This window comes from Falco cherrug, chromosome 1 (assembly GCF_023634085.1).
Source record: "Falco cherrug isolate bFalChe1 chromosome 1, bFalChe1.pri, whole genome shotgun sequence".
Taxonomy (NCBI): Eukaryota; Metazoa; Chordata; class Aves; order Falconiformes; family Falconidae; genus Falco; species Falco cherrug.
Genome location: NC_073697.1, coordinates 20,815,743 through 20,831,175, shown reverse-complemented (window position 1 = coordinate 20,831,175; position 15,433 = coordinate 20,815,743). Strand labels below are relative to the sequence as shown.

Genomic DNA, 15,433 nt, shown 5'->3' with positions numbered 1-15,433 from the left:
AAAGCAGTATGTTTGAGAGCTCCGTACAGAAGCCAGGATGCTTTTCCAGCAGTAGGCCATTCTATCACAGGACTGGTTGACAGAAAAGCGTTTTAGCTGTAGTCTTTTGTTTGTACGTTTTGCAAATATTGTCATGTAAGGAGGTAAGAAAGGTGGAAATTTTTTTTGTATGTGTAAGGCACACAAATTAGAAATGCTGCTAACTCATGTTAATTAGTAAGAACAAGTATGGAAGTATGTAATCCGAGAAGTACTTATGTGACATTTTATGCTCAAATAACTCTATATTTACTTACACTTACTTGAAAGTAATTTATTTCTATATTGTTTCCCTTTAAAATAGAAGAAAATAAGGTTTCAAATGTCACCACAGTTGACTTATTTGTCTGACTTACTCATTAGATGAATTGAGGCAGCATTTAGCTTTGCTAAGAAGTGGGAATTGGCTGTCTTTCTGCCATCCCTTAAATCTGGAAAACAGTTGGTCCATTTTGGCTCCTAAAACGAGTTTAGGGCTGTACTATATTGCCAATGAGGCTAGAATATGATAAGGTAGAGGAAACTATTCTGCTTCTCTATTAGCCAGCACTTTTACACACACATGCAAACACACACGCAGTGGAAGAATCCTAATATTAGTAAAGCAAGTTTCCATTTCCCTTCCATTATTTAAGTTGCATAAAAAGAGTGAAATAGCAACCACAATCAAATTCATTTAAAACCTAATTGTTACTTTACTGATGAAAATACTAAATCATGAGAATGTCTTATCAGGTTATTCTCTCAGTCGTTTCCAAATAATTACTGGAAATGCTTCCCAAATAAACATAGCTAGGCAGAGCTACTCACTCCTTGCATAACCTGCCTTATCCTCTGGGATAGCATTGCATATGGCCTACAGGAAGCCATGTAAAATAGGAGCTTCCTCCTATTTTGATTTGAATGTGATTGAGCATTTGCGTCAATCAAAGTACTGTGCAAAATTATTGTTAACGTCGAGAAAGCAGCAGCTTCTCCAAGTTTGTAATACACAGGCATTTGTCTGGAAAATACTTCTAACTATATCTACTGAAAAACGTAATTTAGAATTTTGAGGTTAATGTATTAGCCTTTAATACGTCAGCCAACTGATATCCTCAAATTGTAACCTTTTTTCCTTTCTATTGGAAATCTCAGGATAAATTTGAAGACTTGTTACCAAGTCCTCCCTCTCTCAGTCTTCTCTCCTTTAAGCTTAAGTAGTGCCAATTCAATTCTTCCTTGAATGTCATGTTTTCCATTTGCCATATTTTCTTTACCATTCCTGCAGTGTCTCACCAAGTGAGGATCTAGTAATCCAGTTGAATGCATATCCACACTACATGAAATGGAAGGGATATTTTGGGTACCTTGTGGGCTATTTCCCTCCTAATACTGTCACCCTTGGATATACCTTCTTGGCAACAGTCTGATACTGTTGACTTGTGGTGACCGACTGTACTCTGTTCCCTTTTTATAAATACTTGTAATGTAGTCAGATGTTGCCTGTGCATCTGCCTACTTCTGCCTAACTGTGTTTTCTTGCTCTTGAACCTTTTTAATTTCATCCTGTGCTTGCAGTCCATTTCTCCAATTTATCAAGATTATTTTGAATTCTCTGCCTGTCCTCAAGTGTGTACTTGGCCTCACCAAGTTTAGTGCAGTTTTGCTGAAGGGCAGAGGTCTGGGCAATGATTGGGTAAGGTGCAGGTGGGTGAAACTGTAGGTGGACTAGGTGGAATTCTCAGTGCTGTTACTGGTTTAGCTAGCTGGAGCTTCTGGTGCCTGCATGCTAGAAGCACATCTTCAGTGAATGTGCAAACACAGCCCTGATCTAAGTAGGACGATTACGCCATGGTTGTATTGCGTGGGATAACACCAAATGCAATGCATTGACTGGTTCAGATGGGCTACAATCCCTGGTAACTGTGTACCCACGTAGTCCATTCGCAGTTGCATTCAGCAGACCCTTCTGGGCTTCTGAGATGTTGAATATTGAAACTGTGATTAACATATTCTTTCTTTTAATGTAGACGTAGAGTTTGGCAGAGTTTAAACAGGAGGTGGTAGATAAGTAGGAACCTTGTGTAGATCAGATTTCATTCCAGACCCTTCTCATGTGCATAACAAATGGGTTTTGTATTTACATGATACTTAGCTTATTTTTAAAGAGCTTTTAGCAACTACCAGCTGGTTAGTTATTTTCATTTAGCAGTTACTCTTATTAGGACTTCTACTAGTAATTGTGATTTTGAGTTGAAGTATTGGTTTTGTACTTGGAGTTACAGATAATTATGAAGTCAAATTATAAGGGGCTTTTTTTCCTGTTTGTGGTTGTTGAGGGAAGGAGACTCAGTGATGAGCTATATAAATGAAAGATTAGTCTGGTGTTTTTCAAGTTTTCATTTCCTTGCAATTTGGACCATGCTGTTTAGGATTGTATGGGCTGCTTAGGTGTGTGTGAGGAGGAGAACCCTGACTCCACTGGAGTAGTACAATAGCTTTCACCCATGTCCATGATCCAGAATTTAATTCAATTAACAGTTTCAATCTCCTTGCATTTCAATTGACAGTTATAAAGAGTTGCCCCAGTGCCCGGTAGCTAAAGGCATCTTTCCCACCACCATGCAGCTCTGTGCTATTCTTCTCTTTCTTTATGTTTCTTAAATGTGATGCTGCTTCGCTTGAGACTTTGCAGCTGATGAATACTGTATCTGCAGAAGAGAGCAGGATATGTATCAAAGTCTGTTGAGGGTCTGACCAGCACTGGCACAGTGGGCAGCAGAAGGTATGTACAGCCCAAGGTTTTCTGCTATATTTGCATAACATAGCATGCCAGAAATGGAACATGAAGGGGATACTTTTGTGGGGGAAAACGAGAAGTAAATCCGCAGCGGTTCAAAATACATTACTCTTATGATGATCTCCCTGTATTTTCCTAATAAAAGGCCATGGAACCTCACCCAGCAGTTCAGCATTAATGCAAAGTTTTAGAAAGACTATTGTTATTATACAGGGATTCGAATCCAACATGTCCCTGAGTATGTTGTTCACACAGTTAGTTTTCCGTGCTGCTCAACATTTTTACTGGTTTTCTTTTGCATTTATCTGTCTTCAGTAGCGTGCATAGAGCCTACTATGTTGGTTTCCGATAGATTAGAAAGCCATCTACTATCCCATTTCTGTATTCATAGACCATAATTCTCTGTCAAACTTCTCACATATTAACAGCTGGAGTTTCTAAAGGCTCCATATCACCACAAATTATTAGTATCGTTTCTCTCAGTAAAGCTTCTGGTTTACTGGAGATGCTTTTTTCAGTATGTTTTCCCAGTAGTGATCTCTCTGAAACCACAGAGAGGTGTAACAGCAGCAAGAACTCCTACCAGCTATTCCCTCATCTTGTACAGTAAGAGTAACTTTTGCCTACACTTTGCTCTGAGAACGCATGTCTGCTTGGGTCTACTGTTGCTGTTTCTTTCTTTTCAGAGTGACTGCTTTTCACAAAATCATTTTCCATCTTGGAAATGAGACTAATTTTCTTTGTTCTTTTAATGAACGACTTTGTCTTCTCTGTGTTGGCCAGATAATATAGGCCAGACCTTTACTAAATGATCTTAGTTGTTCTATATTAATGGCCTGCCCTTTCCATTATTTATCACTCTGTTACTTTTTGTAACTTGCAGCTTTTTCTAGCAATAATTTTATATTTTTGTTTAGATCATTCAGTATGGTTTGGGTCCATTTTGTATGGACCACACTGATGGTATACATTGCTGGGGTTTTTACCAAAAATGCTGTAAAGCTACAAGCCAAAGCCCTACAGAAATCTTACAGAAGTTGCCTTTATCAAACTAATTCATAATCTCTTGGGAAAATAAGAAGGTTGTGGGGTTTTTTTCTGACAAAACTCATTTTCTGTGTTGACTGGCATTAATTATACTATCACCCTTTAATTGTACACTGATTTCTTCCTGTACCAGCCTTTCCATCAGTTTTCCTGACATTGATGTCAGGCAAAATGGTCTGCAATTTCCTTATTAAATAATGGAACAATGCTTGCTTTCCTCTGTCTTCGGGAACTCATGTGGGATTTCAAGACATGTTTTTCTTAGTTTGCTTCTTTTAAATTTTATCTTAGTGAGGTTTAGGGTTAATGTCCAGGGTTAAATAGGTATTATTTTACTTCCTGATATTTTGGTATCTTAGTAGTGAACATAGGAATTGCTGCTGTGACAGATCACATGAAGAGTATTTTAGTGGCATAGAGGTGGTTAATCTTTCTAGTAATGTTTGTTACTATCACTATGAAATCTTCATAACCCAGGATATAACATTAACAAAAGTGTATATGCAGCTAATTTTGTTGTTTTCTACCTTACCATAACAAGTAAAACTGGTTTTTAGACATTGCCCTGGAAACTGTGTGAAGTGTATGCTGTACACTAAGGTGCCCAGAAAATTTGTATAACAGTGCAGTCCTGCTACAAATAGATAAAAGTAATAAATTTGACCAGTGCCAAAGTTTAAAGAATTTTCTGAATCTTAACCTATACTCTCTCATTTATTTATTTAAAGTAATAGAAGACTTGATCTTATCCAGACCCCAAAGTAATTAAACTGAACATTTCCTATTGGTCTTTGTGGAAGGCATTTTTGAAAGATGAGGTGTTCCTTGACCCAGCTTGCACTGTACTTAACTGAGTAAATTAACTCTTTTTGACCCATTAGGAGGAAACATACTTTAGTAAAACTGTGGTCTGATTTATTCATGAGAACAAACATCATTTGTATTCTATATGCATCACTGATTCTGGAAAAATAACTATGAATGAAATTCAACACTTCACTCTCTAAAGACCACAACTGGAATCAGAACTTCTTTGTACTGGAAGCTCTACCACAAATATATCTCTTGCTTGAGTGGTTATGTCATCAAATATTCACATATTTTTTTAATTTATAGAAGGGGAGGGTGGGAATGGAGGTTTGTACCCAGTCCAACACAAAGCCTACAAGTTAACACAGATTATATCACTGAAGTATTATGCAGTGGGCATAAAAATTGTCAGGGCATTTTAGCAATGTACAGACATACTCTGGTAATTAAGTAAAGCGTTAATCTGTGACTGAAAAAGCAACAAAAAATTAAACAGTAAACAAGGTGAATGGAGAGGTTACTTATGTATAACAGGGATATTATAACCTAAAGATATAACCAGAAAATCTCCATTGTTCTGAACAAGCAAGGAAAATGTGTAAGAGATTAGTTTGTAACTAAGGCTAACTGCAGCAATGCTAAATGAATATATCGGGCTTGTATGGCTTTTTAATTATACTCAAGAACAAAATGTGTAAGAACAATCAGACTGTAAAGAGGTTGCTATACCTGAGCGTGTGTCTATTTCTGGATCCCATTTGATTTTTTTCAGAGGGGTATGGCATACCCAGGATCCTTACATTTCCTCCTTCAGTTTTCATGCCTATCCCTCAAGACATCTGTGGTGTAGACATTTGTTCAGCCAAGGGAGTCTGAATGAGCACATTCACCATGTACCATTGCTGATCCCAGATCAGCTGCAATCTGATGAAAAAGTGTTCCCCACGGTGGAGGGTCATACTGTCTCATCTCATTTATTTTTTTTAAAGCTTTGGCAAGCCTGAGGGCCTGGAGCCTTCAAAACTTTTTGATACTAGGTAACTAGTTTCTGTCTGGTAAATAAAAGAAGAAAACTATTAGAGCAAGTAAGTGAAATGGATCTTTAGACTCTCCCATCAAATAGCTGTGGGTCAGCACCACCCCTGCCTTCCTGAATAAGTGAAGCCGTATTTCTCAGGAAAATAGTGAGCGATCCAAGAGCTATCAGGTCCAAATTGTCATGGCTACGTATCTTTCCACACTTGGTGCTCCATTTCTGAAATTGCTACTTACATTTCCTCACTGGCAGGCTGCACACTGTTAGGTTTCTGAGGCAGGGCTTGTCCATGGCTGTGTGTTTCTGCGGCATTTAGCATAGTTGGTACTTCACGTGCTGCTGTAAAACCAATGCAAATGACAAGATAAAGCCATTTGTGTTGAAACCCAAATACCATTTGCATCTCCTAAAAGCTTTTCTATTAATCAGTGTCCCCCATTAGATCAGTGAGGGCAGCGATAGTTGTCACTGGTCCTATACTATAGATGGCTATAACAAAATGGAAAAATTATGACTTAGGCTATAGACAAAGTTTCTGTTGTAGCTAAAATTATAGCAGAGTCACTTGTTCTTAGTATTGCATTTAGTCTTTTAAACCACTGGGGAGCTGATTTTTACTCAGTCTGTGCTTTCTGTAGCCATGGGGTTTACACAGCTACTTCTGGCAGCTTATACCATGTCCTAGGAGAGACAGAAAGAGTTATGTCAACAATGTGGCAGACCTGATATGGTGTCTTTGCTCCCAAATGGATAATGTGAGTGTCTGAAAACAGCACATACCTCACTGGTGACTGCCTGATCTGCTGACCTATGGACTCCAGCGAAGGAAAAACTCAGCCACTCAGGGCTGAAAGCACATAGCTGGCTCATCCCTGGGCAGGGTCAAGCTCTTGGGATGCCCTGAGGGAGCTCAGCCACAGCCAGTTCTTTAGTATAACAGGTATTAAGTGTCTGAAGGGGACACCGGTATGGGTGTAGGGGGCTCTGTTCATGTCTTTAAGCAGTTGGTTAGACACCTAGGGATTTAAAATGCCAGAAGTGCCGTATGTAAGTACTCCTGGAAGGCACAGCCAAGCATCAGTGATCTGCTACCTGGGATTTTTCACTTTACAAATAAGGCATACATTTATTTTGCTAGACTATGAAAATGTGAACTGTGGCTTTCATCCTTCAAAAGCAAAAAGTCTCATATCCAATGAAGGAGGCAAGTACCTGCATGTTAGCTGTTGTGGCACCCCACTTTTAAGGCCTTCAGGGTAGGTTTTAGACCAGGGGAGAATCAAACTGTGTGAGAACAAAGCTGCCAGAAAGAGCTAGGTACATGGGGACGGCGATACGGAAATAAGCACATAATTTTGCTAAACCATTCCAGTTCAGAACAACAACATTAAGGAGACTCTTGATAAGCCTAAAACTCTTTCCAGCTGCTTGCGAGCTACCGGCTGTGCCTGACATTCCTGCTTTCCGGCTGCAAAGTCTGGTCTCTTTTTAGAAATCCAAAGAGAAAACACTTAATTTTTATTTGAGCTTATTGATTTTTTTTTTAAATTTTATTTATTTCCCAAGTAAAACGGTTGTGTGGAAGCAGAAGTTCGTGTGGTGTTCTCACAGCTACAATAGTAATATGAGCACCCTTGAGGAAATGAAATGTGACACAGCATGGGCCAGCCTGTGAGGACAGCCGAGTGCTTGCAGGCTACAGCCTGGTTTCTTAGTTTGTCCTGAGCTGAACACATACACATCCCCTGCTATTTTCCTCCTTTCCAGACGAGAGCAGATGACAGAGGTGCAAAATGGACTGAAAGGCAGAATTTTTGTGTATGTGGTACATGGCCTTTATCTGTCATTTTATTTTCCTTTGTTAGTGATCTAGAAGAGGGACCTTCTGTGTTTTATAAGAATTTTATGCTACCTGAAGTCATGGGAAACACTGGCATATGGTGATAGTAACAGATACAAGCATATGCAGGAAAGTATCGGGGTAGTGGACTTCTGTACATTTATACAGACTTCAGATTCATTTATACTGTGTCATCTGAATTTGCAGTGGGTGCATTTTGATTATAACTGCCACAATGTCTTATATCTTTGACAGCTGACTTTATGGATTTTGTGAGAAAAACCCACGGCTGATTAAATTTGACAGGATTGGATTCTGTATTTACAGGAAAACAGCTACTGCAGGCCCCCCTGAATCACATTTCTTCCTCTGTTCTTACTTTCAGGTCCTGAACACCCAGGACAAATCAGGAAACATTTGCCACTCTATGTTCTTTCAGTGTAAATGAAACCCAACATGTTATTGATAGTCGACCAGATTAGTTCTTTTGATAATTTTACATCTTATATCTATCTGCTCTTTAGGTGTCTTTCAAGCACAAGTTTTATCCTTCCAGCATTTCTGTCCTAGGCAAAATCTTGTTGTTAGTTTATAGGAGATGTATCACAGCTATTCCCTTTAGTTACATACTGGCAGACTCTTAATTTCTTGATCTCTGGCTGTATGCAAATAAAAGTATGACCTTGTTTTGTGGCTTCAGAGTAGTTTAGGGACATAAGAGAATACGGAGTTGCATGGAAGGAAAACTAGCAAAAGTAAAAAAACCCACCGAATCAATTCTCTTGATGGTTTTGATTTTATAGTGAGGTTGAAAGTTGTTAATTTTATATGGACTAATATTCAGTTTAACTGATGCATGGGGTTTAATATTACTACTAGGAAAAAAAATTGCCATTGCTGCAATCTTGTAATTCTATTGCTTGTTATAGTATGAATTATTTAGAACGGAAAATGTATAACGAAGGATATAAATATGTGTATATAAACAAAAGCAACGGGAATCAGAATTCTACAAAGCTTATAGTTAATAAGGGAAGAAAGTAAATATAAATGGTTCTTAAACTAGTCGGTAAAGTTGAAAGCGAATGCTGCAACTTCTCCAAAGTGCTTTCCAGCCATAGAAACTTGTAGAATGTAGATTTTAACACAGATACAACCCCACTAAGCATAAAGCTGAAACATGCATAGTACTATTGTTTTCATTTGCTTTGGTAGTCCCTGAGGGTTCAGGCTGGTTTTGATTCAGAGTGGCTCAAAGCACCAGGACGGTTTGGTCACTTTATATCTCTGTAGGAAAGCTTCAGTTTGAAACAACCTCCCTCAATCATAAATAGAGCTTCTTTCTTTTTTCTCTCTTTTTTTTTTTTTCTCTCAAGATTTTTGCTGTTTCTGAAGAGCTATGCCCATGGATAGTAATATAAAATAATCTCTGAAGTTCTTATTACAAGTTAAAAAAAAAAGGTGAAATGTCTTTCAGTTATGTCTTTGACTATCTGTCAGTTCCTTTAACTCCGGGATCCTTCACATCCACTAGCCAGCATCAGACAAATCTGGTGGAAAGATAACAACTGTGAAATAGTGTGAACATGTCAAAAAACCAAGACCTCCATTGAAAAGAGACACATCGAAAGCTGAGAGTCAAGGTGTCACTGAACGTCTCAGGAAAGGAGAGTACCCACACCACCCAGGTGGCAGGCAGCTTTACAGCCTGCAGGTGCTGGAGCTCTGAACAGTCCCAGATAGGTGTTAGACAGGGAGGTCTCTCCTGCGTGGGTTCTTCACTATCTGCAGTGTTAGTATAATTAAATTAAAAATCTGTCAGTCACAAAATACAAATAGAAAAAACACAGCTGGGTTTATTCTGATGCTCCCAGAAGAAATGGCTCTCCTGCTTCAGGTGGGAATCTACCTGCTTTCTTGCTTCTATCCCTCTGCTAAGGTTGAGCTTAAACATTTCTTACCCACTACTTCAAAAAACAGCATGGAGATAGCCTAACTTTGATTTGCCCTCCTATTTTTAGTTTATTTTTTGAAGGAATCAGAGAAACGCCCCTCTGCATGTTGCCCATCACCCTGTCAGCTTCCAGGTCAAGAGTAAAGTTCTTTTCTGGTATCTCTAGTGTTCTGGGCCACATTTCACCATACTGCTTTTCATTTGCGCTCTTACCATCACCACTGCTTGAAAATACCTTACACTCTAGTGCAAAAGCACAATATCCTCTCCTATTCCAATCTCCCTCAGAAAACTCTCCTTCCACAGCATTGAGAAATGCAAGTTAATAGCAATAGAGGAGAGCCATCATCACCTGACCATGCACACTGGTGGTTCTGGTTTATTGCTGTCCTTTTGATCTTACTGTACACTGCTCACAGACCTGTGCTGCTTAGTGAAGGTCTTTGGGACACGGAGCAGGCCTCTGTGCTTTGTACATAGTGTTGTTTCATCTCTCTGGCTGAATGTCTTGACCTTTAAAAGGCAACTCCGAGCCTGTCAAATGTGTTTTATTTAAACAAGAATCTAATTCACAGATAGCAAATTTCTGTAACAGGTCTGAAATTCTCTCTGCGTACTGTTCATGCCAACCCAACTTTGCCCACACAGATGTTTATGAAGCTCAGATAAAGAGCTGTAAAACAGAAGAAAAGGCCTTCAAAAGGATGAGAAAAGTTTTTCTTAGTATCTTCCTTCTTTCTTGTTGACACAACAGGCAATTTGGGTTCAGGTTAATCAGGTTTTGTTCCAAAGATGAGAAAAATATAACTGGTATTTTTCTTCCCCAGAAGAGCTGATTAGTCAGCAAGCTAAGCACAGCACGACAAAATGAAACAATTTAAAGAAAGCCATTAAAGGTAAAAACATTTGTGTAATCAACAACAATGTTCCCTTCAGTGCAGGACATTACAGGCAAGCTGGCTGTGCTGCAGGCCTTGTTGATTTTCACTGACTACAAAGCAGAATAGAAACTTTATATAAACCCTTGGGTGCTAATGCAGGAAGGTGGCTGTATGACCATGTAATCTGAGCTGTATGACCCTGGCAAAGTAGCAGGCTGTAAGCTCACTGCCTAAAGAAATTATTAAAAAAAAATCAGTGCTGGGAGGATAACTTGCTGTTTTATTAATGTTTATCAGATTAAAGAAGGGAAATAACCGAAGCAATATGAGCAGTGCATAAAAGCAGGGGAGTGAAAGGAAAAAATGCTTTTGAAGTGTGCCATGGCCTCTCTCAGAGAGCCTCTCATCGATCTCCCTTCCAATTCATCCCGTCAAACAGCTGGCATGGTACGTGATCTGCAGGCAGACCAGCAGCATCATTCATACAGCTGTGCTATCTGGAGCCCAGATGCTTTCACTTGCACTTGGTAGTTCCTAGCCAGCTTCCAGAGTTTTGGCAGAATCTTTCACAGATGTTTGACACACAGGGCTGTAACAGAAATTCATTGAAAAGGGATACAAAGTTAATACACAGAATCATCTTACTGCTGTCTTCATCAGACTCTATAAAAGTCCATCTCTGTGGATCTGGTAGGAAATGGTATATGCACATTGCATTAAAATTCCATCTTGAGAGTTATATATCCCAGAAATAAGGAAAGAAACCCTTTCTGCTTTATTGGTATGTGAGAGTTTTGATGTGCTTGTGAAAGGCACTGCTCTGTCACTGCTAAGGCCAGGGACCTTATCCACAGAGCACGGTGCATCGCTAGACCTTCAAAGAGCCTTTTAATGTGCCCAAACAGCAACCTAGGTTTCCTTGTCCTAGATGAGTCTCTGCCTGTGCACATCCCTTGGCTCCCTTAAACCACGGCAGTTTTTCAGTACTTTCAATAGTGAAAGTAGTAATGACTTTCTTATGTTAACACCGTCTACTGGAAAGTGACTGAAATAAAATATCTCACTTGTCGCGCACTGTCAGAAAACCTCTAGATGGGTGGTGGGCTTAGTTCCTATTAACTAGAAGATTTCTTTGAAAGAGGAAAGCTTGATGCAGCACATACATGTTTAAGCTTACTTAAGTGCATGTTCTCCTACTAGTTGTGGGTTAACTCATTCGCTACACCTGGCTGCTCTGCAACCTCTGATTCTCTAATTACAGAATCACAGAATCACACAATGGCCGGGGTTGGAAGGGGCCTCTCGAGATCACCCAGTCCAACCCATGCTAAGGCAGGATCTCTTAGAGCAGGTTGCAGAGAGTCACGTCCAGGCAGGTTTTGGATGTCTCCAGTGAAGGAGACCCCACAGCCTCTCTGGGCAGCCTGCACCAGTGCTCTGTCACTCTCAAGGTAAAGAAGAAGAAGTTCTTCCTCACATTCAGAAGGAACTTACTGTGTTGCAGTTTGTGCCCATTGCCCTATGTCCTGTCACTTGGCACTACTGAAAAGAGCCCAGCCCTGCTCACCTGAAGCTCACTCTTAAGGTATCGTGTACAATTCATTGCTACTGCTGGGCATCTCAGCAGCCTAGCAGAGATGTGAGGCTGAAGTACATCATTCTCTTCTCAATACCACACATTTGCTATAGTTGACTAAACCTTCACATCAAGAGCCTTTACCCCCAGGGCAGCTCCACAGAACTGCCGTCTCCCTGGTCCTCCTCGTCATTGCTGTCAGTGGTAGGAAAGTTGCTTGGGATTAATGCCAGTGCATGAGAGCGCAGAATTTAGACCAAAGATCTTTCTCATTTTTCCTAAGAGCTAAACTTGTCCCTATAGATGTCATTGGAAACTGAGGTGGCCCTAAGTGTATATTTATAGGAAAAAAGAAAAAAAAATAGCGACAGACAACAAGTATTTTAACTAGAGAATCTGATTTTCCCCTTTTCACCACATGTTATGCAATGTACGGTGAGCACTGTATTTGCTGGCAAAGGAGAGAAGTCTGGGGAATCTATTCATTTTCCTCCACATTTAAACAAACACTTTCTCATAAGCATGACCAAGAAAGGAAGCAAAAGTACTTAGCAAACTTATAAGTGTTCTAACTCAATGTTTATATTTTTTTCCTGTAAAACATACTGACTGTATTGCTAGCATAGTAGCATTCAGCTCCTGCAGTCTGATGTGGGAGAGGGCTCAGTGAATATTTTTAACCTTGTATGGAAACTTAATTTTGTTTTCAAAATACCTGCAGCTCAGAACAGTCTGAGCCATTCTGAAGCAAAAATTGTGGCCTTCAGAGTTCGTATAACTCCCATACGGTAATCATGTCAGGAGAAAAAAGCTAGCAATGTCCAAAGATAGAACTCTCTCTGAGGAAATCTATCACTTCCTCTAACTTTCTAGTATTTTGTAATGTGATTTTAAGATGGAGGTCTTTTGACCACCAAGGAAACTCTTGTAGGAAGATGATTTTTTTCAACCAGATAGCTGTCTTAGATTAACTCCAAATTGCTACATATTGCCACTGCTAGCTAAGGTTTTATAGATTTGCATTTGATTAATAAACCTGTGATTTTACTTACTAATCTGGAAGTTTCTGAAGAGGAACACTAATATTTATGAAATTGTACTCTATTCCCATAAGACTGTATTTTCAGGTATCATGCTACAAGTTCTTACTTTGGGAAATGTAAATCAGATTTTAAATATATGATTGAAAAGCTAATTTGGTCTTGAGAAGCAAAAATATTTAAATCTTGTTTACTTTTTATTCTTATCTCATTCATTTTGAAGATTTCATGCTACGGTTCACTTGTAAGTAAACTTTTATTAGTTAAGGATGAGCTGCAGCTTCCAAATGCAGTCTCCAAAGAAAAAGGAAAACTAATGAAGAACTATTGTTGTATTTTAAGAATACATCTAAAAGATTTGGGTAAAAGCTTTTGATTTCTTTCCAGACCTTATAATTCCAATTATCAAAATAAGAATGGCCCTCTTGCCATATAAAGGGTAAGTCATAAACTGCATTGCATGGCAGATCTTGTGTTTTTAGTGAACAGTTATTGTCATTGTGTGCTTTGATTTTCCTCAGGCAAGCCCCACATCTTCTGCAGAGTTGAAACAAAATGGTTTGCTTTTACTTACTAGTTGCCTTGAAATAAATTGAATTGATTGTAATGATGAAAAAAGGAGGAATTGTGAAAGACAGGTATTTTATAGCAAGGAGTGGCTTGTTGTTTCTTATTTCTGTGATAACAGCAGGGTATGATGTGTAGGTTCATGCCCATCATTAACCTCGCCAAATGCAGTAATGCAGTACAAATGTCACAGGCTTAGGATGAGAAATGGCTGCAGTGATGCCTGCTGGATTCATCTTTGCTGTCCACTTCACTGTCATATTCTCATCACTACTGCAAAACTAAATAAATTCAGAAAGCACAGTCACTGTGCAGTGGGTCAAATTCTTCTTTTTACCCTGTACTGTATGTTTTGAGTGACTCATTTCACTAGGGTTTATCTAGAATTATGCTAGTGTAGTGAAAAGTAGAAGCTTATTCAAAAGGAAATTTTGTCCTTTTGGGGAGATTTGTAGCTGAAGTGTTTTTTCCATCAGAACTGTAAGAAAGTGCCGAATCCAGATGATGGTATTGTGTTTATTTCACCTTGGCAATGTTGCTTTAAAGGCTGTTACTATTTTTCTTTACCACATTCAGCTTTTTCTAAAATAACATTTTTACTGCTTGTGTACAACAATAGTTTGCAGAAATGGTCTTCTCTCTGTCTCCAGTGCTGCCGTAGGAATACTTAGTGCTGGCCATCAGTCTGAATCTCTCTGAGGGGCTAATATAGTAGGTGAGCCAGATCCGTCCCATGAGCTCTGCTACCATACAGGAATTACAATGATGTTTGGTAAGAGCTCAGTGTAGATATAGGTTATCTGTATGATCAAATAAAGTAAAGAAGTATCCTCTGGATTCAAGAATATTTGTTCTGATGCTTTAAGGACTGTATTCTCCATAACTCTGTGAGCTTAATTCAGATTTACATTGGTAAAGAGAGGAGATTCAGAAATAACAGGTATAAAAAGCAAACCAACAAAGGGTCCTGACAATTATTTCTTGGCATTTCCAACTTCCCGTTAGAAGCAAACACACATGTTTTTTTCAAAATGACGCAGATGTCTCCGCACATCCATCGCTTGGGAAGACGCAGATGGACTCATGTTTTGAGAAAAAACAACAGGCAGTCAGTTTGGAGAGGAAAAACAGTCTCTGATACTTTGTGGCTGTTACTTTTTGATAGAGGCATGCACATGCAGTCAGCCCTGCCATAACAGAGCGGGGTAGCCCTATGCAAGTGCTTCACCCTGAATAACCACAGCTGCCAGTGCTGGTCTTAGAGTCAGAGTGCACTCTGCTGTGCACGTGTGGGATGGAGGGGGTGTGCAGCGGGCACAGGCAGGGTGAGACCTGGCCATCAGCTCTGTCCCAAGAGTTGTGCTGCCGGGATAGTGGGAGGCAATGCTGAGGCATAGCCAGAGATGTGTGATGTAGGGGGTTTAGCATTGGCTGGGAGCACACCGGTGTCGCTCAGCCTGCTCTTCTGTTTGAATTGGCTTCTTCATGGAGAGGAAGAATTTCTATCTCACAATTAATCTATGGCTGTGGTGCAGAGACCAGCAATAAAATTCCTGTGGAAAGATGGGTGGAAAGCCGGAGCCATGAACCAGAGAAAGACACTGAGTACCTTAGCGGCTCAAGTTCTCAGTTCATGAGCCGGGCTTCCCACCATGTAATTGCTTCCCATATACAAGTAGGGTTTTAGTTAGGCTTCCTTCTGATTTCCTGTCATTTTTCTCTAACTGGCTAATTTTTAGTGGCTTGATACAGCAAAGAGTCAGAATCCCTTATCTCCCTTTCTACCACTGTCATGATCTAGGATTATTTTTGTTATAGCTGATTATTTGTTATAACTGATTATTAATTTATTTCAGGACAT

General features: G+C 39.5%; 1 protein-coding gene and 1 long non-coding RNA gene across 3 annotated transcripts in view; one reads left to right on the top strand and one right to left on the bottom strand.

Moving 5' to 3' along the window:
- LOC129736903 (uncharacterized) overlaps positions 1-15,433 on the top strand; it is a 109,427-nt gene that overhangs the window by 3,408 nt on the left and 90,586 nt on the right. The window lies entirely within an intron of this gene.
- Positions 1-15,433, bottom strand: part of PDE5A (phosphodiesterase 5A) — a 139,637-nt gene that overhangs the window by 69,211 nt on the left and 54,993 nt on the right. The window contains exon 2 of the mRNA XM_027797560.2: positions 5,951-6,053. Coding sequence (XP_027653361.1) covers positions 5,951-6,033 — 83 coding nt within the window. The 5' untranslated portion in view covers positions 6,034-6,053. The remainder of the gene's footprint in view (positions 1-5,950; positions 6,054-15,433) is intronic.